Below are 23652 nucleotides of genomic sequence, written 5' to 3'. Positions count from 1 at the left end.
CACCTGTGGGCCTCCGCTGTGGGCGTGCAGCTGTACTCGGGAGGGTAGTAGGGCGGTGGGGGCAGAGGCGGGATGAACTCGTCGAAGTCCAGGGTCTGGTGGAGGACAGTGCCGTGCGGGGTGGCGCAGGCCGGGCTGGTGGAGAGCGCCCTCTGCGGCAGGAACTAGGAGGGAGAGAGAGTGAGTTACCAGGGACACCTTGTGCGGCTAGTGACTAATGACGCCAACTGCGCATGAGCTTGAACTTGGAACTTCTGTAATGTACACAGTCAGGCCCGGGTGGCTAAACACACATTTTAAAATGATGGCTCCATGAGGAAGGCCTCGGCCCCGGAGCCTCCGTTTGCTTTGCTTCCCACGCTGTGACGCGGGGGCCTCTTTTGTGGGGGAAGCCACAGCCCGCGGACTCCCGGATTCCACTCCCACCACTGCATCTGCGTCTTTCAATGACTCCATGAGACGCTGTAGTCCAAAGGCGTCTCGGGTTCACGGTTTAAGACAGCACTTCCGCCCCGACCAGAGTGGCTCAGAGGGTTGGGCGTCATGTCACAGACCCCAAGGTCACAGGTTCCATTCCTGGTCAGGACACATGCCTCAGTTGTGGGTTTGATCCTCAGTTGGGGCACGTGCAAGAGGCAACCAATTGATGTTTCTCTCCCTTTCCCATTCCCTTCCCCTTCTGGTCTTACTCGAAATAAATCAAATCTTAAAAAAAAAAAAAGAAAAGACAGCACTTCCTACATTGTGGTCTTGAGAAAACACCAGAACTTTAGTGTGGCTGTCTCCGTCCCCTCCCGAATTTCCACAGTGAAATCAATTTGGGAAATGCCACCTACCCTCCCCTACCCCCCCTACCCCCAGGGAGCCCCGCAGCATCCACTAGTGTGTTCAAGGCCCTGCAGAGGCCTGCGCCAAAAAACCTGCTCAGGGGCTAACCCAGCAACGGAACGTTTCCGAAATACTTCATCAAGGGTCCCTTTGGGCTCGCGGCACCCATACTACTTTGCATTTCCAGAGAACCCACACACTTTGTAAAGCTCTGCTTGGAGGGAAAGAATCCTTCATGTGTTCCAGAATGTTCCACCAGGGGCAACCTTCCAACCGATCAAGCAGGTTGTCCCGGCCGCACTCCTAGTTCGTTATGAATTATGTAGTAACTCACACTCGCTTGGAGACACAGCCCCGGGTGGCCTGGCACTGCCCGGGGGTGGTGGCAGGACCAGAAGCAGCAGGGCCCCTGGTGGGCATCAAACCAGGGTCTGGAGAGGTCCAGCTCCTCCGGTGGGTGGGCAACGAGAGGTTAGGAAACCCGCAGGCATCGTCCTGCCACTTCCCCCTGAGGCTCCGGGGGGCTACAGGACAGGGCTTCCCATCGGACCCCCAGCCCCGCCCCGGATATGCATGGGGGGCAGCGGACTCTTAAGCTCCGATTTCCTTCTTTCTGGAGCAGGCACGCGAGAGGGGGCTTCTCCCAGCAGGGTCTTGAATTCACACTCCCCTTTTGTGGATGACAATGCTCCATTCGCCAGCCCAGGCGTCCCTTGTCACTGCAGGGGTCAAGTGAGGCTCTGACAGATGGCCCAGGGCAAGCAGAGCCACCTGGGAAAGAAGTGATGACTCAGAGGCTTATTTTGTAGCCATCACGCCCAAGTGCAGGCTTGGGCTTCCAGGCTGGGCAACACGCAGTGCGGCGTCTCCTGGACGTGTCTGGTGCGGAGCCGGGAGAGGGAGGGTGGGGATCTGGGAGGAGGGACTGAGTGTGTTTGGCACTTGGGGAAGCTTCAAAGAGCAGAGGAGAAATTTTTCAGCACAGGTTCGTCAGCAGAAACTGGGAGACCAATGGGACTCAGGGAGCAGAGGTCTCGTGGAAGAGTTTTCAGTGAGGGGTTGCTTTAAAAATAGCTCTGCTGGGAGACTGGAGACCGGAGGCTGAAATCAAGAGGCAAAGCCCCAGGCAGGGAGGCACGACAGATGCCCTGGCACGGAGGGGACGTTCAGCTGGGGAGCTGGTGTTGATTGAGCACCTGCTGTGCCTGCAGCACCAGGCTGGGCCCTGGGAATACAGAGTGGATAAGACACAGACAGACCCCAGCTATTGGGGATTTCAGCAGTTACTATGGGGAGTTGGTTACCCAGGTGTATGCCTGAGGTTACACAGAGCTGAACAACTGGGAAAGCAGCTACCACCCATCCTTTGGGCTTGGGAGAACAGAAAAATTGGGAAAGAACAGGACATCGGGAACTCCATGCCCTTCCACTGCCTTCCAGACTCTCTCTCTCTCTCTCTAGCGCCCCCTGCTGGCAGAACCTAACAGGAAGCCAGCTGCAAGGGGGTCGGGAAATGGGGTGAGCAGACTTCCGGCCCCAGCATCTCAGAGCACAGTGCAGAGTTGGTGACCTAGAGCTTCAAGACAGAGTCTGACTCACTAAACAGTGATGGCGGTGGAGGGCAGGGGGTGTCAGGTGTGACTTGCAGGTTCCCACCTTGTTGGCTGAGGAGCCAGGGTAAAAGGCTCAATCAGGAGCAAATCCATCCTGAGATGCCCCATCCCCAAAGGTGGGGGGGGGGAAATAAAGAGTTTAATGAGAGAAAAAGGAAAAATGAGATTACACCTATGAAATAAAACTAAAGATAGGAGATAATAGGCACTTGGGAGCTAAATGCTTTCTCCACCAAGCTGTATCAATAAGCTAAATTTTATCATCAGCTTGCCTTTGGCTGTGATGTCCAAACATATTAGAGTAACATGGCATTCCAAATTCTGCCAGTGGGCGTAACTTTCTGCATCTCACGTATCCACGAATTCATTATGTGAGCTGCAAAAAAGGTTCATCCCACCGTGCTGGCCCGCAGAAATGGGAGGGGAACACGGGTCCTTTCCACGCAGGCTCAGCCCCTACCTGTGAGGCATGTCACGCCTGCCGTGGGGGGCTCCCATGGCCCCTCGTGCATGCACCTCACCGGAAGCACGTTCCCTGACTTCCCGTTTGTGTTGGTAGAGCGGAGCTGAGACTTAAAGGTCCTCGAAGCGATGTGTGTGCAGAAGCCCCCTACAATGTTTTCGGTTTTTATCCTGACCCCTCGAAGTCGCCTCACTCACATCTAAACTGACAGCGACAGACTCAGTGACCCTCTTTGCCTGAATCTTCCCCAAGGACTCTGTTATGTTGCAATAGAAATTAGTTACCTTTTTGAACTCGTCCTTCACGGGTTTATACAGAATATGCACTCGAAATCCAAATACCACTTGTAAGAACTGGTCTGGGGACAGACAGAATGGTCTCTTGGAAGGCTTATGACCAGACTGCTGAAATGGTGAACAGAGGGGCTGCCAGCAGGGGACGGTGCTGAGGGCAGAAGCAGCAGGTCGCATGCGTAGGTAGAACCGTGGCCACCTGGCCTGTGGGCCCATCGTGGCTTGGTGAGGAGAACCACGACTGCCTTCACAAGGCCCTTGCTGGAGCGCCACTGGCAGAGGCATGGCCAGCACCTGAAGCCAAAGCCAGGGAGCAACCTGTGCACCCACAAAGAGAGAAACAGCCCGATGATGTCTCCTGTCTCGGGGAGGGTGCGGTGCAGCAATGAGAACATCTTTCCACACAGTGATCCTGGGGGTGTATGTGATCATTTTGGGTTGTAAAGTCAAGTGGCAGAGCAATAGGCACGGTGCGGCCCCTTTTGGCTAAAAGAGGAAGGATGGAAGGAAGAAAGGGGAAGAAGGAGGGAGAGGTGGGGGGAGGGGAAGAGGGAGGCGGACCGTTTATACACCCGAATCAACAAATCTAAGAAATTAGGAAACAAGGACTTCCGCCAAGATGGAGACGTAGGTGGAGGAACCACCTTGCCTCTGTGCACAACCAAATCTAAGAACAACTATTTTTAACAACAATCACAACCAAGCCACACGGAAAATTGGCAATACGGAGTCCAAAGACACCTAAATGCTCAGCTAAACAGGTAAGAGAAGCGAAACCAGCAGCGGAGCAGGTTAGCAAGAAAAAATTCCCGGGTGGTGCTCGGAGCGCAAGCAGCCAAAGGCGCTGATCGAGCGAGCTACGGGAGCGCACAGGGAAGAGGCGCGGCGGGCTGTCTGCGGTCGGTCGGTCGCGCATCTGCGTGCGGAGAAACCAGTGAGAAGGGAAGCCTGCGCTGGGCAGCAGGCGCGCACAATTCCGATCCGATAAACAAGATCGGGGCGAGTGCTGTGACTGGATGGGCTGGGCTAGCGGAGAGGACCGCCATTGCTCCCTGTCTGACCACGCCCCCACACACAGCGTCACAAACCAGCGACCTGGGTTGCCCCGTCCGGTAAACAACTAAGGCTTGGCTCCGCTTACTTAACAGCACGAATAGACCAAAAATGGCTCTAGGACAACTCAGGGCCCCAGAACCGATAGATCTAAGCGATGAAGAAATAGCCAGTCTTTCAGATGCACAGTTCAAAGCACTGGTTATCAGGATCCTTACAGAACTGGTTGATTTTAGTCACAAATTAGAGAAACATATGGAAGCTAAACTAATTGAAATGAATGGTAATACAAAGGAAACCAATAGTAATGGAAAGAAAATTGGGACTCAAACCAAGGGAATGGACCAGAAGGAAGAAAAAAAAATGATCGAACAGAAAAGAATGAAGAAATAAGAATTCAGAAAAATGAGGAGAAGCTTAGGAACCTCCAGGACATCTTTAAACGTTCCAACATCTGAATTATAGGGGTACCAGAAGGGGGAAAGGCACAGCCACCAGTGGAAAACTTATTTGCACAAATAATAAAGGAAAATTTCCCCAATCTGGCAAAGGAAATAGAATTCCAGGAAATCCAGGAAGCTCAGAGAGTCCCAAAGAAGTTGGACCCAAGAAGGAACACACCAAGGCACATCATCATTACATTAGCCAAGATTAAAATGAAGGAGAGAATCCTAGAAGCAGCAAGAGCTAAGGGGACAGTCACCTACAAAGGAGTTCCCGTCAGACTGTCAGCTGATTTCTCAAAAGAGACCTTACAGGCAAGAAGGGTCTGGAAAGAGGTATTCCAAGTCATGAAATCTAAAGACCTACAACCAAGATTGCTCTATCCAGCAAAGCTTTCATTTAGAATGGAAGGACAGATAAGGTGCTTCTCAGATAAGACCAAATTCAAGGAGTTCATCATCACCAAGCCCTTATTATATGAAATGTTAAAGGGACTTACCTAAGAAAAAGAAGATAAAAAAGATGAACAGTGAAAGGACAGCAAGCTCACAGTTATTAACAACCACACCTAAAACAAAAGCAAACTAAGAGGACAGCTAGATCAGGAGCGGAACCATAGAAATGAAGATCACATGGAGGGTTAGCAACAGGGGAGTGGGAGGAGTAGAAGGGGGGAGAAGGTACAGAAAATAAGTAGCATAGACGGTAGATAGAAAATAGATAGGGGGGAGGGTAAGAATAGTAGGGGAAATACAGAATCTAAAGAATTTGAGACACGTGTGCATGAACTAAAGGGGGAAATGGGGGGAGGGGTATGCAGGGTGGAGGGGAATGGAGGGGGGAATAGAGCAAATGTAATGGCATAATCAATAAAAAAAATTAAAAAAAAAAAAGAAATTAGGAAACACACCGGAGGGTTCATGGCAAAGTTTCTTTAGAAAAACGGGATGGGAGAAGGGAGATATTAACTGTATCTTTGTATCTCTATTTTCCTTGTTTCAGTGATTGTATATTACTTCTGTAATTAAAGAGTCTAACGAAATGAAGTAAGGAAACGAAAGTCAATTACATCTCAATAAAGCTGGGGAAAATTTTTTAATTAAAAAGAGCTTCTCTTTTTAATTAGGATGCCTCAGAAATGGCATCCTTATGGGCCACTCGATTCTGGGTCGCAACCCTCAGGCCATGACCGTAATGCTGTCAGCTGTTCCACTTCTGGGGCGCAGCCTGTGAGGCCAGCCTGGCCCCTGACCCACGTGGTACACGGTGACTCCACATGGCCCCCACACCTGTGCGAAGCCCCATCGCATCTACTGTCTCGAGCATCCTTTCGGAAGCTCTGGGAGGACCACACAGCAGCAAAAGTCTTTTTAGAGCCAAGGAAATGGGCACAGATAGGCAGTGATGTGCTCAAGGTCATGCCCGGTCCCACTCGGGGTCATGGTCAATGCTGCTGGTTCTCTCTTGTGCCCCCTGTGGCTTTTCAGGTCAGCAGTATAGCCAGGGTCTTAGAGCCCTGCCCGTCCCATGGTCCATGGTCACAAAGAAAGAGGGACTTGCCAGCAGAAATCTCATTATTTCTACTTCCAGGCCAGTGTTTTGCAAACTACGTAAGTATTTATTTATTTATTTTTAAAGATTATATTTATTTAGAGAGGGGGAAGGGAGGGAGAGAAATATCAATGTGTGGTTGCCTCTTGTACACCCCCCACTGGGAACCTGGCCTGCAACCCAGGCATGTGCCTTGACTGGGAATCGAATCAGCAAGCCTTTGGTTCACAGGCTGGCACTCAACCCACTGAGCCACACCAGCCAGGGCTAACTTACAAAGTAGGTAGCAATGAAACAAGCTGGGGCCCTGAAGCCGCTGTTGTAATTACAACAATACACAACGCTCCACTTCCACATAGCACCTCACGGTCGACGAACGCCACCAAGGACCACGACACTCAGTCATTGTTGCAATGGCCCAATGACAGACTGGTATTTCCTCCACATTAAAGAGCAAAATAGGTCACACTTACGGAGTGCTTGCCGGGTATTCCCTTAGGCCCGCATCACAGCTGAGGGAACAGGTTCAGGGAGTGACCTGCCTCACAGAACAGGTGGGACTCTGACCCACCGTGGCTGGTTTCAGACCCACGATTTGGGGCCCAAATGACCCAGACACAGTTACAACTGCACCCGCTATTGTAGCCATGACAGACTTTCTTCTTCCTAAGCTGGCAATTTCCATTTTAAAGCTTCAAACCCGGGGAAGCAAACTTCTAGCATTTCCAACGCTCCGGTTCTGTCAGTTTGGCAAACAGGCATGATATTTACAGATCGCTAGTAAAATCCGCTGAGGTGAAGAGACCCTGTGGCAGTTAACCTTTCCTCACACTATGCACTGCAGGAAGTCACCTGCGTGGGGCCCCGGTGAGCAAGGCCATCGGTTCACTGCTGCTGAGGAGCTGCTTAATGAGACGCCTCCCGGAGAACCGGAGCTGCGGGGAGGCCGGCCTGGCAGGGAAAGCTGTGTGGTGCGCGCTGTGCATGAACAGGATCAGTGCGGTTTCAGCGTCTCAGTAATGATGCCCGACCCTGACACCCCCGCCCCGGCCCTGTATCTCGATGAACTGACGTATGGCCATCAGGTGGATGAGAAAAAACAAAGAGTACCGGGGACCACAAGAGCAGAAAGCGAGAGAATTCCTACCCCAGCACTAAAGAACACTATCTTTCCATCAATTCTCCTTATTGCGCCGACTTTGGCGGCAACATACTGAACGGTGGGCTGTGCTCCGTCATTGCTGAAATAACAAAGGGCCTTCTTTAGTTGCTGAGCGTGTGTTTACAAACGTGTACTGGGACGTGTGTGACCCCGTGGGCGGCCTCTTTGCTACCCCTGGGAGACCCTGGCCGGAGCATCAAACGGTGGCCAACCAGCAGCCTGCGCTGGGGTGTGAGCTCAGGGTTAAGGAGCGTCTCTAAAGAGCAGAGACTAGCAGTTTCTGAACTCGAGGAGCCTTCATCTTCAAAACAACCTTCCTGTATCAGAGGGGCACTGCGGCCTGAGGAAAGAGCCTTGCCCTGATGGAACAGAGCCCAGAAAATGTCTAGGCCTTCCGGGCTGTCACTGTGGTTACTTGGGGCACGCGCCCAGGGGGCGGGCTCCGTCAACAAGAAGCTCCCACAACACCTCAAATGAATACATCACGCGCGACACTAAATGTGCCAGTTCGCAGCATGACAGGACCTCCCAGGATCTCCGAGCGCCAGAGGCTCAGGGCGGCAGAACTGCGCATGCTCGGGAGGGAAGGGGCCACTCACCATCTGCAGGACGTCGGAGGAGACCATCTGCATGCAGCACATGGCCGTGGCCAACGCACATACGATGGTGGAGAGGACGTTGAGGGCGCACACGCTGAAGAGGAGGTCCTGGGAGAAAAGACGCGGGAGGGAGACGGTCAGCTTCGCTGTGGAGACCCAGACGGCAGATCCCTGGCGTTTCTGTCAAGGTCCAGAATCAGTTTGCCAACTGCCTCCACATCATGCAGGTTTGGTTTTGTGATTTCTTTTTTGTCATCAAAACTGGCCTTTCCGTGCCTAGGTAACAAAACCTCCGCAAAAGCCCGAGCACAGGGTTGGGAGAGCTTCAGGGTTGAGGCACCTGGGACACTGGGAAGAGGAGTGCCTAGAAGGGGCATGGAAGCCCTGCCCCCTTCCCCACGCCCCTCCCCTTTCCCCATGCCCCACCCCTTCCCAAGGATCCGCCCTTCCCCACGCTCTGCCCCTTCCCCATGCTCCTCCCCTTTTCCATGGGGGGGGCCGGAGGGGGGGCCCCAGGCTTCTCTTCTATCTGGTTCTCGAATGATAGCCGTTTATAAAAACCCAGTAATCTATTGAATAGTAAGTAAAACAAAAAAAACAAAACCTGCCCTTAAATACAGAACCATTTTTTTCCTACAGTGCTAATCAAATTCTCCTTAGATCCTAAATGATGTATTTTACAATTTTGGTAATTATTAGACAGACAATAACAAAATCTTGAAATGGCTACTTTTTAAGGAGGCGGGCAATCTTTATGAAACACAAAATATAGCTGAAAATTTGGTTAAGTATTCATAGAAATGCCATGTTTTTTAAAAATTAAACTGTTTATCTTGGGATAACAGAAGATTCACATGCACTTGTAAGAAATAATACAAGGAGACCCTCTGCACCCTTAGCTCACTGCTCCCACCACCTCCGGGATGGAAGCACCTTGCAAAACCGTGACACGATGTCACAACTGGGATTGACAATAAGATGGTCAGGAGACAAAATATGTCCATCAGCACAAGGACCCTCCACACACACCTCGTTGCCTTTTTTAGATGCTCCTATCCTCTCTCTGTTCCCCACTCAATTTCTTTCCCCAGCCCTGTCAACCATTAGTCAGGTCTCCATGTTTAGAATTTGTCCTCTCAAGAGTAGCCTGTGGAATCAGCCAGTACGTAACCTTCCAGAATTAGATGTCTTCACTCAGCAAATTCCCTCAAGGGTCCTCCGAGTTTTTGCAAAGTTCAGCCCTTTTTCTTGCTGAGTAGTATTCCATGGTGTTGATACACCATAGTTTAATCATTCACCAGTTGAAAAATATCTGGATTTTTTTTTTAACAGTTTGGGTTTATTACAAATAAAGCTGACATGAACATTTGTTTACAGGTCTTTGTGTGACCGTAACTTTGTAACTTTTTATTTCTTTGGGATAAACGTCCATGGGCACAATTGCTGGCTCCTACAGGAGCTGCATGCTTAGTTTTATAAGAAACTGCTGCGTTATTGAATAAAAAATAAATTTAAAAAAAGAAACTGCCAAATTGTTTTCCAGAGCAGCCCATTTTACATTCCTGCCAGCAATGTCTGACTGACCCCGGTTTTCTGAATCCTTGCCAGCCTTTGGTGTAACTTCCTAAAAATTTATTTATTTTATCTTATTTTATAGAGAGGGGAAGGGAAAAAGAAAGAGGGAGAGAGAAACACTGATGTGAGAGAGAGAAATGTCAATGGGTTCCCTCTTGCACACCCTACAATCAGGGATCGAACCCGCAACCCGGGCATGGGCCCTGACTGGAGATGGAGCCCGCGACCTTTCAGTTCATGGGACGATGCCCAGCCCACCAAGCCACACTGGTCAGGGCGGCACGTCTGCATTATGGGCCTGTGATGTTAGACACTGGTCGTGGACCGCTCTCTGGCGTTCAGTGCAGGTCTGTGTGGGGAGAGGTAGCCTGCCATGGCCCCAAGCGTGCCGGCCACTTCTTGCCGGATGTGCCCAGAACCAGGGTGTGCCTGTCCGCCCCTCGCCCCGCCCATTTCCCAGGGCTGTGTTTGCAACGACAAGCAACCTCAGGAAGGAGGTACCGCCTCCCAGACAACAGGCAGTCTCACTACAAGGCGGCAGGCTCCCCGGGCTCAGTGTCGCTGCCTGTCCGCAGCCCAGCACACCACAGGCACCTGGAGGGGCCCTCTGCACCATCCCCTGGGATGTGAGGGGCCTGGGGAATTGGCACAAACCAACGTGAAGCTCTGGCTACTGGTGTTTCCATGGGAAAGAAAAAGTCTTTTGTCTCTGAACCAGGAGTCTCATGCCTTCTGCCAGAGAAGTCACAGTGAACTGTAACAGGCTAGTTCATTAGCTTCAAAGCAGGTAAACTAGCTCAGACTCCACACTGTGCCCGACAGTATGTTTCCATCTCCAGCTTGGGAAGACATGTGGAGCAGACACCCAGTTTCATGCTATTCTCTCTAGTAGACTATATCTCACTCAAAACAAGTAATGCGTAAACATCTGTTTGAAAATTTATAAAATATTCCACTGTTGCTCTGGCTGGGTGGCTCAGCTGGTTGCGGCATTGTCCCCTACACCAAAAAGTTGGGGGTTCAATTCCTGGTCAGGGCACAGGCCTAGGTTGCGAGTTCAAGCCCTGGTCAGAGCATGTACAGGAGGCAACTGATCAGTGTTTCTCTCTCACGTTGATGTTTCTCTCCCTCTCTCAAAATCAAGAAGCATATCCGCGGGTAAGGATAAAAAGAAATATTTCATTGTTCTCTTCTGCCTTTTAAACTCAGACTAGAAGGAGACGATGTGCTTAATTTCCACATTTCCAGCCACACACACAGAGCAAACTCACCACCACCCTTAAATGACGGAGCGTAGAAGCAAGTCTATATGAGAACTCTGAACAAATGTTCTAGTGGGCAGTGGGACCGGTACGTGTGTTCCATCTGTGACTTCGGGTTTTTTTTCCAATCAAATTTCCCAAGTGATGAGCACTTTCTGGGACAGATTTCAGGCCGTGGAATCTGTCTCCACAGAAAGCAGCTCTTGCAACGCCGAGGTCTTCGCAGCTGACCTGAATACGGATCCTCCAAAAGGAGCTAAAACTAGGCTGTCCTGTGAAGCAGATGCGTGAACCACACAGGAATCTGCAGAAGCTACCATTTCAAAGCACAAACTCCCGACTTCAGACCTCTGCAAATGTAAGTCCATTCAGACCTTCCTTTGGAGTCTCAGGCGTTGTAAATCATCCAGATGCAGACACAAGAGGACAGCTTCTCACACAACAAGTGCGCTTCTCACGTTCAATGGCACGCTGGACTTCGAGAGAGACCCACAGGGAAATTAGCACTCTCTCCACAACGGTGCGGAACTGGGCCTCACTGGCTCCTTCAGACCCTGTCTCCTGCCCTCTGAAGCAATGGCTCTTAGCCTTTAGTTGATGGGTGTAAACTACCTAAACTATAATCTGTGAATTACGAATAATCGTAGTTCACAAACTACATATTTTCTTACAGTTTCAAAAAAGTTGTTTGCTTTCTTTTTAATACTCTCCTGAGGACGTGCTGACTGATTTTAGGGGGCGGAGGGGGGGGAGGGAGGGAGAGACAAAGCAGGACAGAGGGAAACACCAATGAGAGACAGAGACATCAACTGGCTGCCTCTTGCAGGCACCCCGACCAGGGACCAAACCCACGACCTTCCGGTTTACAGCACGACTCGCCAACCGACCGAGGAGACTGGCCAGGGCCAGTTCTATCCAGTTTATTTAAGACCAAAGAAACTACTTGCCCCTGGTGCAGAACTCAGCATGCCACGACCTGGTAAGCCACAGAGAACTGGGGTGGGGATTCGGGCACAGACTGCTGTGCCTCTGAGTAAAGGAGGAGTCGGGATGCTGCTGACTCCTGGGAAATCAATCAGCTGCACCGTCTACACCGACGCCAGGCGAGAGCCGGAGTATTACCTGGGTCGGGGCAGGCAGGACAGCCCCAGCCCGGACAGAAGAAGAACGAGGCTACCTTTCTCCTCTCTCCACCTGCCCTTGCCCCAGAGGGACGAGACCTGGGGGGAGGGCACAGAAGTGCCCCAGACCTCCCCCCACAGATGCGAGGGGTGAAAGAGGAAAGTGGGACCGTGGCCCCTCTCCCCGGGAAGGAAGCACCTCAACTGCACGTGGACCGCAGCTCTGAGTGGGACAAACGTCAATGTCAAGAACTGAAAGTGACCAGAAGGTCAGAGAAACCGCCCCAGCAGCATCCCTAAGGAAGGAGAGGTGCCCGGCGCAGCCAGCAGCAGCGACGGAGGGATGTCAAGGACTCAGGGCACCGGGGCGGGAGCTCTGAGAGGCCCCGGGACCCCACACCCATGAAGGCAGAGCGAGGGGCAGCCGGTAGGAGGTGACTGGGTGCTTATGAAAGGTCTGCAGTCCTGGCTGCTGTGGCTCAGTGGATGGAACTCTGGCCTACAAACTGAAAGCGTTGCCGGTTCGGTTCCCAGTCAGGGCATATGCCTGGGTTGGGGACCAGGTCTCCAGTAGGGGGCGCATGAGAGGCAATAGATTAATATATTTCTTGCACATCACATCGATATTGCTCTCTCCCTCTTTCCCCTCTCTCTAAAAATAAATAAAATCTTAAAATATATATATATAAAATAAAATAAAAAATAAAATAAAAATAAAAATAAAATAAAATAAAGGTCTCCAGTGCTCCAACGCAATTAGCCATTGGTGAGAATAACAATGGGTCATAAATTGTTTTCTCGTGAAATTAATGATTTAAATTTTTTGGTAATCCTCATCCAAGGACATGTTTATTGATCTTTTTTGAGAGAGGGAAAAAGGGGGGAAGAGAGAAAGAGAGAGAAACACTGTTATAAGAAACATCAATAGGCTGCCTCCCATAAATGCCCTAACTGGGGATCGAACCTGCAACCTTTTGGTGCTTGGGGCAACACTTCAACCAACTGAGCCACTTGGCCAGGGCAGAAAACTTTTTTCAGAAAGACAAAAACCAGTGGCTCTGCAGATTTAAGACGCTGTACTGCACTCTTACTGGACAGCCATTTTTACAGAGTCTCTTAAGTGCTCTCATCCTCTAGAACCGTGAAGGTGAAGGCTGGGAAACCAATAGCGACCGAGGTGTGCGAAGGGGCCCTCACGCAGGGCTACGGGGAATGTACACTTGACCGCCATGGGCTCCCCTCACTGTGCTTCCTCTCAGACCCACATGGTCCCCGAGCGGGCAGAGAGCGGTGCGGGGTCTCCACTCACAGAGCCTCCCCTCATGCGCCTCTTCTGCGTGGGGATCGAAGGCCCACTTGGTGTGAGCCTGAAAGGAAACCGGAACCGGCTGGCTGGCCCTCTAAACACACTCAGTCCCAGGCCAGGGGCCGCGCCGAACTTCAGGAACTGGGTCCAAACAGCAAATGACTGCCCTGTCGGTATTTATTGATGCGGCTTTGATTATGCAGGGCTGTCACTGATGAGTCATTAATCCAGCCGCCGCTCCGCACCTCTCCTGTTGAACCCCGGGCCCAGGGGCTGCCCAAGGACCCCCTGGGGGTGTCCACCTGCGCAGACGGAGGTGGGCGCAGCCAGGGAGGGCGCTGCGGAGACGAGCCCCCAGACGGCCTGCAGCCGTTTTCCCCCAGGAGAGCCGGCGCCTGCACGACCCTCCGGGTTTCCGCGGGCGAGGGCGTGGGAGAGCGGTGGGTGTAACAGGAACACGGTGCAGGGCGCACCCTCCAATGTCCTCCAGTAACTCAATCGAAATACAACTAGAGTCAAAGAGGTCTGATTCCCAGCCCATCCCAAGGGCTTTCCCCGGCACAGCGTCTGTGAGACACAGAGCGTGGGTAATTCATAACTCCAGACGGAAATTAGGCACGGAATAGCTCTAGAGCCTCGGATGAGACCATTAAGAGACTGACGAACATGCTTTAGCACTTGACCCAAAAGAGCAAGCAAGGGAACCTAACCCAAGGGTCATTACCCTCTGCGCCCTCTTCTGTGAAGTGTCAAGGACATTTACGAGCTGCAGGAAAGGGGCTGCCTGGGGATCTGCCCAGTGGAGGAGCAGTGTGTGTGCCCTGAGTTTTAATACCAAGAAGCATTGCCAGGTCCCCCGTTACTGCGGGGACGGCTTGGCTCAAGTAAGTTTCAGAGCAATGATTCCATTCAAATGTCTTCACCACTAATTATTAGAAAACTAGCGAGTGTGGCACTTGGATCTATGAAAATCTCAGAGGCACTGATAACGAACCCATCAGCTGAAGTTATAGCGCAACCAACTACCCCCAATTCTAAGGAAGGACAGACACCCCTGTGGACAGACATGAGGACCTGCCCACTTAGGGCAGACACAGTCAGACACCAGCTCTAGCGCCAAAGGCAGACGACGCACAAGCCCCTACTAGTGATTGAGCAAAGACACGGAGGCAGGAGGGAGAACCAAAGAGAAATGCTGGGAATCAAAAGCACAGCCACAGAGAGGAAATGCGTCTTTGACGGGCTCCTCCGTAGACTTGACCCCGCTGGGGAAAGATGACCAAGGGGGGTTCGTCTTTGAATGCAAGGCTGGTTCACCATTCAAAAGTGACCAGCGGGATTCCTGGGCCAGCAGACTGAAGGAGGAAAAGCTGTATGAGTATCTGAGCACATGAGAAACTCCTCTGACAAATCCGACAGCCCTTCATGACAGAAACTCCCAGGAAGCCAGGAACAAGAGTGCAGCACATGGCTTCAACCACATGGGTCTGCAGAGCTGTGAGGTTCCTGGGGTGGGGGGGAGGGGGTGTCAGACGTTTTTCAAGGGGTAGTGGTTGCACTCCAATTACAACGACCTGTCGTCTGGTAGTGCTTTCACAGATGGAGAGGTGGTCCCGTTGAGCACGTGACTCCAGAGTTGTCAGAATGAGAGCTCGGGGTGGGCCCCGGGCACTGGCCATGAGCAGGCCCAGGGTGCAGAAGGCTAGAATCCCAGGCTGTGGGACATCAGGAACCAGCTTGCATGGAAGAGAGTGGGCCCCTACGTGCTGCCCTCTGAGGCCCTCAGACCCTGCTGTGCCCGACTGGGGTGGGCTGCCGGGGCCACTGAGTTAGGACTGCCCCTCCCTGAGAAGCAAGGCAGGATGACCATGGTCACCCGGAACTTCAGCCACGTTCTCTGCCTCTGTACATCACTGCCGATTGGCCGACGGGTCTCGAAGCCGATTGGCCGACAGGTCTCGAAGCCGATTGGCCGACGGGTCTCGCAGCCGATTGGCCGACAGGTCTCGCAGCGTGCTGGAGTGAGCAGGAAGCTCACTGGAACCAAGCGCTCCCCCTTGCCAGTCACACCAATGGAGGGCCTGCCACACAAATCCAAGGACAGAAGGCAAACCCGTCCTCCTCTCTCCCCAGACCCCAGGGTGGCTCTCTGGGGGCCCCAGTCCCCCAGACACTGCATTCCCCACACACGTGTGACAGAGCTCCTGACATGTGACCGCAGCCACACCTTTTTAAAACAAGTGGAGTGCACGTTCATCTAGGGAAAAGAAAAATTGGGCCCCCGGTTCATATGCATTTTCAAGCAGTCGACTGTGATGTTCAGGAGTTAAAAAGAGAAACACTTGGAGAAAGAGAAAGAAAGGAATAATATACACAATTTTCTATTGCATTAGAAAAAATCAAAGAAACAAAAAAGAAGAAGTAAGAAAATTTTTAAAAAATCAGACGCTGTACATAAGACCAGGTTGCCAGGGAAAACTGCACCATTTCAATCTCCAGATTTTTTTGAAATGGCGAAATCAACAGCCGTCTGCTCCCAGGTGGTGGTGGGACGGCAAAAACGTGAGAAAGGCCGTGGAGTCCGTCTCAGCCACGTCCGCAGAGACTTTTCTACCCACTCAGAGCCCACTGCACACACGTCAGAGGCGGGACCGTGACGTGGGGAAAATGGAAAACCAGACCCAGCAAAAACGATGCCCTGCGAGTGGAAAAGCTACACTTCTGCAGAAATGCTTCCTGGAGAGAGATTCCCCCTCCCCCGCCACTGAAAGGAGCACGGACATGAATCACCGCCCCCCCCCCCCTGTCTGCAATGCCCGGGAGATACTCCGGGGGGCAGGGCCCATGGCCGTCACCTTGAGGGTCAGCCTCACGGCGTTGCAGTCCTCCCGCAGCGGGTTCAGCTTCAGCGTCTCCCCCAGGTTGCTGCAGCCGGCCGACTGGTGCTGCGTCTCGCAGCAGACACACACCTCGACACTGTCAAACTTAATCTGGACAGAGAACACAGAGCCCACAGTTAAAACAGCATCCTGCCCCGGCGGGTGCCCTTGAGCCACGCAGGGGCGCACAGGTGCCCACACCTCAGCTCAAAGCATCCCCATTCCGTTTACGTTGTAAAGCCCAACTGACTTTTGTGGTTGTTGACAAAGCCATGGAAAACGCCGGGAGGAACGCCTCCAAACTCCTGTTTTAAAAGCAACTGATACAAAAGAAAAAATCAATAAATTAGAAGAAAGCTAAGCTAGACTGTTGTACCAGATTACGGATGCACTACAGAAAGAGACCGAAGTCCAGGAACAGAAAGTTCCTCACACCGAGAGGCACACAAAAATGTGTTATCCTGGCTCTGCGCCCTGGCACCTTCTGCTCCCAGGGTCAGCCATCTCCTGCCCCGCTGCACCGCCTGTCAAACTCCTGTGCATCCGGCAGGACCCAACCCCGTGCCATGCCAGGCTTTGTCTAGCACTCCCTCTCCAGGGCTGCCCGCCTCCACTAGAGACGTCTGCTCTCTCCAGCTGCACTTGCTTGTGCCCCCCGGGCCTCCGGAGGGCAGCCACCACAGCCACCACATCTCGGTATTTACGGTGTCCATGAGCTGTAGGCATTCAAAAATGCTGAAGAAAGAAAAGTGCCATGAAAAATTTAAAAGCTTGGAAAGATTAAAAAAAAAAAAGCAATTCAGGCCCTGGCTGGTGTGGCTCAGTGGACTGAGCATCGGCCTTCAAACCAAAGTGTTGCCGGTTCGATTCCCAGTCAGGGCACAGGCCCAGGTTGTGGGCCAGGTCCCCAGTAGGGGGTGCTCAAGAGGCAACCACATACGGATGTTTCTCTCCCGTTCCCCTTCCCTTCCCCTCTGGTTCACAGGCCCGTACTCAATCCACTGAGCTACCGGCCAGGGTTCATTCTCGCCTGTTTAAATGTCAGTCGCCTTCAACGTGCTCTCCATCTGACGTAGTGCACGTATCAAGACAGTTTTCTCACTGCTCGAAACAGTTTTGAACTTTGTCAGTTTTAAGTGTTTTAGTGCTTTGGGCACTTTTTGTTTCACCTTTTCCACATCAGCAAAATGTTTCACTTTGAGGACTTTTTCATCCACGGAAACAAAAAAGTCACCCAGGGAAAGTTCAGGTGAATAGGGAGGGTGAGGCATGAGCGTTATGCCATTTTTGGTGAAAAACTACCGAACACTCAGCACAGTGTGGGCAAGCGCACTCGTAAATCACCCATCGTGAAAGGAGCAAATGTGCTGCGCCTTCAAAAAGTATCTACTGAAGCCGAACGCAGCCTCTCACAACAACGCCAGCGGGTGCCTAGAGCACTCACCTAGTGGGGGAAGCCTGTCCTGCAAGAGGCTCACCCGCCAGAGGATAATTTCAGTATTTTGTGGGTTCCCCCACCCCCTTATGCCTCATTTCTGCTCTTTTAATTCAACCGCCTAAAATCATTCTGATTTTATTTCTGGATTTCTACATGTGTTTGAGTGAGTGGGGGGTGGGCACCACAGTCTGAGGAAGAGAAGTGTATGGGCTGGAGGCCAAGCACAAGGAGGTGGGCCTGCACAGGCACCGGGGTTCGGGGGCCAGTGCCTACAGACGGGGTCAGCCGCACACTGGGCTGGGCGTCAGCCGCACACGGGGCTGGGCCTCAGCCCCGAGGTGAGGACGGGGCCTCTCTCAAAGCAGTTCTGGGCTGTGACCTGGGCCGCCTCTCCTTTCCTGGCTGTGCGGCCCCCACATTCGGCCATCCTGCAGACTCTGTGAGCTCCCGGGGGTCCTAGGACCACCCCTTCTAGGTGAAAGCTACCTCGAATTGGGTTTCTTCACAACTGAGAACGCTGCCTGAATTGGGAGGCATGCTGACTGCTCCCCCGAGAAAAGCTATGGTCCCAGACACGGCGGCCCTTCCCGGGGAACGCGCCCTGGGCCGGTACTCCCGTCACATGCCAACAGAGTAGACGGCACTGGGCGAAATTATGTTAAAGAAGCTATGGAAGAATAAGTTATTACAATTCAGAAAATTTGGAAAAGAATGATAATGGAAGGAGCAGACGCCTTAACTGATAGTGAATTTATTTTCGAGACCGACCACCTTGGCCAGGCGGTTTATTCAGCTGGAGTGTCGTCCCGACAACCAGCGGGTGTGGGTGTGATTCCCGGTCAGAACACAGGCTTGGGCTGTGGGCTCAGCCTCCGTTTGGGGTGCAGATGGCAGGCATCCCATCGATGTTTCTCTCTCTCTCTCTCTGTCCCTACCTGTCTCTCTAAAATCAATAACTATATTCTTGTGTGAGGATTTAGGAAAATACATTAAGTTAACAGCTTAAAAATAGCTAAAGAGTTCAATGAAAGAGAATAGTTTCAGAAACCAAACCAATAATCTGCACGAAACGAGTAAATGAAAATTACAGCACTTCAATTCGGTAGGAGAGAGAGAGTTTACGTTAAAAGGGAGACTGGCAAAGTAGGGTATTCATCTATGATCGTCTCCAGATGTGTAAGACTTAAATATACTTGACTAAGATTCTAAATAAAAACAGTGAAAATAGAGGAAAATGTACAAGAATGGTCGCATAAATGTGGAATGTGGAGTTCTCTCAAAGCCAAACAAAAATCTCGGAACCGATAGAGTCTCAGAACCAAAGACCAAGCAGGAGTGTGTTTCTGGCCAGCCAGGCCCCAGCCGGAGCTGTCAGGACACACACCTTTCTCACCGAGGCCTCTGAGCCTCCAGGCTGGGGGTCTGCAGCTCAGGACATGTTCTTAGGAGATGGGCAAAAAAGTTAACATCAGCCTCACAGCATCAGGCATGAGGGGGTGAGAAAAGAGAAGAACATGCAAGCAGCAACTTTGTGCCAGTGAATCTGAAAACCTGGGGGGAAAAAAAACCAGACGATTTTCTACAAAAATAGGAAGTCATAAAACTGGCAATGCAAAGAGAAAAAAAAAACAGGTTTACAAAACTATGAATAGACTACAAACCATAGATAGACTCTCACCAGCCAGCAGCCAGGGACACCGAGGTGGCCTAAACTACTTGTCGCTGGCCTGAGATCCACAGTGGGGGTGGAGTGCCCCCACGGCCCCCACCCACCAAGGACTCCACTGAAGAGCCCAGCAGGGCACAGTCCCAGGCCCTGGTTCACAGGCCTGCCCTGTGGCCGAGTGAGTGCTGGGCACGCAGTCACACACAACGGGGATTCACTGCCCAGAAGGACACGCCCCAGATGGCCCTCCAAGAAGGCTCTTCCGGCTTCAAGGCTAATCAACTCATCAAAAGCAGCCATCAGAAAAGCTCAGAACGGTCCTTTTCCCTTTCCTTCTTCACCCAGAACTATATTAGCACACAGGAGCCAAGTTCCCCTCGGGCAAGTTCACATCTCGCCATGCCCAGGGCCAGCAGCCAGGGCTGGGTCGCATCCATGGCCTCTAGACTTGGGAGGGTTGCTCTTGGCGTCGAGGGGTCCCTTCCTTCCTCTTATCAGCTGGACAAAGCCCAGCTCTCCTTATCTAGTCTGCTCTCCCACGCCTCAAAAGAGGCAAGGAACTGTCTCAGATGGTCACGTCTGGCCCTTGGAATTAATGAAGAAAGGAACTAATATAAACGGGGAGAGCGCTTCCCCAGGGGAAAGGAGGACAGAGACTGTACTTGGCGGGAAAACACCCCTTATCACGTCAAATAACCCTTCAGTGACCCAGGGAAACAGACACCAAATAAATCTTTTCCACCAGTATTTCACTGAATTCGTGATTAATTCTAAGAAAAAGTCTGGAAACCTCCCGATGAGTTCTCTGACCCCGACGTCTTGGGAGGGCTGACAGATTTATTTCTGGAACGGCCCTCGGCACCCGGGTCGCCAGGAACGACACAGCCAAGCTTTGCAAATGAAGCTGCTGTCATTTTTCATGGATCTCACTGGCGCATTTCACAGCCAGGCACCTCTCTTATTTATGGTCTGTCAGCCTGTCTGGGAGTGAAAAGGGCTGATACAACAGGAAGAGGGGGTGCCCCCGAGGTTCTTACTAAAGCACAAATGAGACAGATAGGTGACCTTCGGAGAGTTCCCGACAGAGGCAGCGGGGAGGCTGGACCTGGAGGGAGGGAGAGGGGCAGGGCAGGGAGGAGGGGAGCTCAGGGGGTTGGCCAGCGAATCCCAGGAATGCCCAGTGGGCGTTTCATCCTTGAGGGTCACTCACTGGCTGAGACACAGAGGAAGCAAGGTATGGGGGACAGAGCACCTTATGGGGTGGCCGTCACCTACAGAGTGACCCACGACAAGCCACGGAGCCTCTCCCAGCTTCAGGTTCCTGGGGTCAGGGTGAGCGTCAGACAAAAAGTTAAGGAGGTGAAGTTCAAGCGTTGTTAGTTGTTGGTTATTTTATTATCCTGACTGTTAAATAGGTTTTTGTAAAAACTTGCCGCTATTTTCGAATTCAAGGATTCCATTCATCTGGTGACAGACCTTCCCATTCATCTGGTGACACCTGGCTGACTCAGTAACTCGGCTCACTCAGCCCGGTCCCAACTGGTCCAGAGGGACCCCTCTGCCCTGCAGGGTGCCTGCCAGCAGGACCCTGAGACACATGTGGGCCCCGAGGATGTGGGACTAGACAACCTTGTGTGGGTGGGCACTCGGGCCCCCAAAACACCAGTAACCGTTTTACACATGATGCTGAAACATCACGCTGAGTGACGGACACGAGACATAAAAGGCCACACAGTGCGTGATTCCACTCCCACGAAAAGCCCAGAACACGAATGACCTACAGGGGCAGACACCGGGTCTGTGGGTGACTGGGGGCGGAGGTGGGAATAGGGACCCAATACCTACCGAAGATTACGGGTTTTCTTTCTCAGCTGATGAAAACGTCCCAAAATGAACTGTGATGCTTGGATGAATTGGTGAAGATACTAAAAATGACTGAATATTACACTTAAAACGAGTAGTATGATAGATGAATTACATCTCGAAACAGTCTTTAAAAAAAAAAAGGAACAATTACAAGCATATTGGGATTGTGATGTTTTAAGGGTTTCCACCTCTTCAACGTTCTATCAAATATTCACTCTGTAACACAAGAAGTCTGGGAGCAATGACCTCTACCTCAGCCACTACGGCCTCCTCTGGGAGCCCAGCGTTAGGGGGCTCTCTGCGCTGGGGGGCAGTGGACCACACCCCTGCCCTTCCCCAGAATCCCAATCCATTGGCAAGGGCAGCTCCTGCATCCCAAACCTTTCCCAGCCCCTCAGGCTCTTCCTTACTCTGGGACAACAGGGACTGGGTGCCCGTGTGTGACCGGAGAGGCACTGGGTCCCCTCCAGGTTTGGGGATGTACCGGCCGGACACTGGGGTGGGGGGGTTACCTTGGCTTCCCCACCAAGCCCGTGTGCCAGCCCCTCCTGACCTGGTCTCCCCAGCCCCACAACCACCCGTCCAGGGGCCTCCAAGCCCCAGAAGGAGTTTCAGTTGAGCTGATCCTTGGCTGAGGCTGGGGGGAGGGGAAGAGACCTGTCCCGACTGAGCTGTGACTCCGTCCCCCGAAAATACAGTAACAGCTAAGTCTCGGCTGTATTTCTTAAACAATATTTGACCTAAAACACTGTACAAGCTTAAAGTTCACAAACCGCGGCAGTTTTCTGGTACGTCCGGGACGGTGCGAAGCCACTCACCACCAAGCCCCCATCCCCCACCCCGTCACAATCCGGACACTGTGGCTTCAACGTTACTGCGCTTTGGATTTCAATCAGGTGAGCGCCTCGGATTTCACAGTCGTTTGAGAGAAAGAGATCCTTTAATGCAGGAGCCATGCGGTACACCCACTGGTTTAGAACATTTTCTCTAAGAGACAAGACGATACTTGGTGATAGATTTCTTACCAATTTTTATTTACTGGGAAACGTGGCATTTTAAAATATTTCACTAGAATTGAACTTTTCACATTGAAACTGTTTTTTTGTTTTGGTTTGGTTTTTTTGGTTTGGGTCTACTTGCTCTCATTCTACTTGACTGTCAAAGAAGCTTGGCAGTTGCGACTGTTCGGCGTCTCCAAATTCCTCCTTCCCGGCACTGGAGCGCCCGGCACACAGGCGCTCGGCCCAGAGAGCTCCGTGTTGCTGAGGGAGGCAAACGGGCCAGCGGGAGATGCACATTCCAGAAAAATCCCCTTACGGCCCCAAATCGGATGAGAAGCTAGGGTTGTGCTTTGTGTGTGCATATAACTTGTAAGGGGGAAGTTATCTAATTCAAAAGCTAGGTCTTTAGGTAGAGCTTTTGTTATGCAAATGATACATTTAAGCCAGTAATCCCCCGACCTTTGTGGTGGGGGAATAATACACGCTTTCTGTTCATGTCTTTGGAGATTTCACCCTTTTCCAGTCTCTCGTCTCGTTGCATTCTTTCTATTTGCTCATCTTGCCGGTGCCTCTGCAACAGATTCTCAAATTAACTGTGGGACAGTAAATCTGTCAGAGGGACAGGCTTTTCCTCTCCATCTCACACACGCCATCCCGAGAGGGAGAATCTAAGGAGCGCGGGGACGCGAAGGGGGCACGCCCAGCATTTCTGCCGGGGAGGACACCGGCAGGTGAAAAGGCCAAGCCCGGGCCAAGGGTCAACCTCACAGGACATGGGGACGTGCCCTCCAGTCCTGGGGGTGTTTACAAGGCCTTTCTGTTCAAGTGACACTTTGGAGGGCAGTGCACACTGGTAAGCTGGCAGCGCTGGCGGCAGCCTCCCCAATGAACATGACAAGGAGGTAGCTGTTCTCGAGATACTCTTGTCCCCCGAGAGGCGGGGAGCCGCCGGCTGCTGGAAGGAGTCCTCTTCTGGACCCACACGGGTGGGGCTCCGCCTTCCTCTCCTGAGATTCCGCTGCTTAATTACACAGACTTGCATTTTGAGGCCAGACTCTGAAATTTCATTACTTCACATATAATCAAAGCTGGAAAGAAAAAACTAAAAAAACTTAAAAAAGAAAAAGCAAAGCAGAGCTCTACCTGGAGTAAGAGAAAACCCTGCAGGGGAGCAGACAAAGGCAGGGCCCGCAGCGAGGCCCTGAGAGACCCAGGCAGGCATGCCGGCCGCAGCCGTGCTCGGAGTAACAAAAACACTGGGAAAAACCTACGTGAGGATCTGGGGGCAAATTAACTTCGGAAATAGTGTTCTTAAAAGTGAAACAGGCCTCCTACTGAATGACTCTTTAGACCCTCCACGGGCCAGCGCGGTGTGCTGTCACCCTCCAGGAAGCTTAGGGACCGCACACCTTCCTCCCCCGACCCTCGGTCCGATCTAACCTCACACCCGTTCCCGTCTGGCAGGACGGCTGCTCAGGAGCAGCACCCAGAGGGGCGGAGGGGGTTTGGGCGTCACTGTGGGGCCCTTGCTT

At 52.0% G+C, this 23652-nt stretch overlaps 1 protein-coding gene across 4 annotated transcripts in view; it reads right to left on the bottom strand.

The window, feature by feature from the left end:
- ENTREP2 (endosomal transmembrane epsin interactor 2) overlaps positions 1 to 23652 on the bottom strand; it is a 187124-nt gene that overhangs the window by 10879 nt on the left and 152593 nt on the right. For 3 of the 4 annotated variants that reach the window (XR_008390399.1, XM_037145898.2, XM_053658904.1), the window contains exons 4-6: positions 16126 to 16260; positions 8007 to 8114; positions 4 to 164 (exon numbers count right to left, since the gene is read on the bottom strand). Coding sequence is in view for 3 of the 4 variants with exons in the window: in XM_037145898.2 (XP_037001793.2) it covers positions 4 to 164; positions 8007 to 8114; positions 16126 to 16260 (404 nt within the window). In the remaining variant the exon portion in view is untranslated. The remainder of the gene's footprint in view (positions 1 to 3; positions 165 to 8006; positions 8115 to 16125; positions 16261 to 23652) is intronic. The other variant, XM_053658905.1, reaches the window with a different exon arrangement.

The sequence above is a fragment of the Artibeus jamaicensis genome, unplaced genomic scaffold, assembly GCF_021234435.1.
Source record: "Artibeus jamaicensis isolate MK-2021 breed Jamaican fruit bat unplaced genomic scaffold, CSHL_Jam_final scaffold_612, whole genome shotgun sequence".
Lineage (NCBI taxonomy): Eukaryota > Metazoa > Chordata > Mammalia > Chiroptera > Phyllostomidae > Artibeus > Artibeus jamaicensis.
Note: the sequence above shows the minus strand (reverse complement) of the source record. Positions and strands in the feature narration are given on the sequence as shown.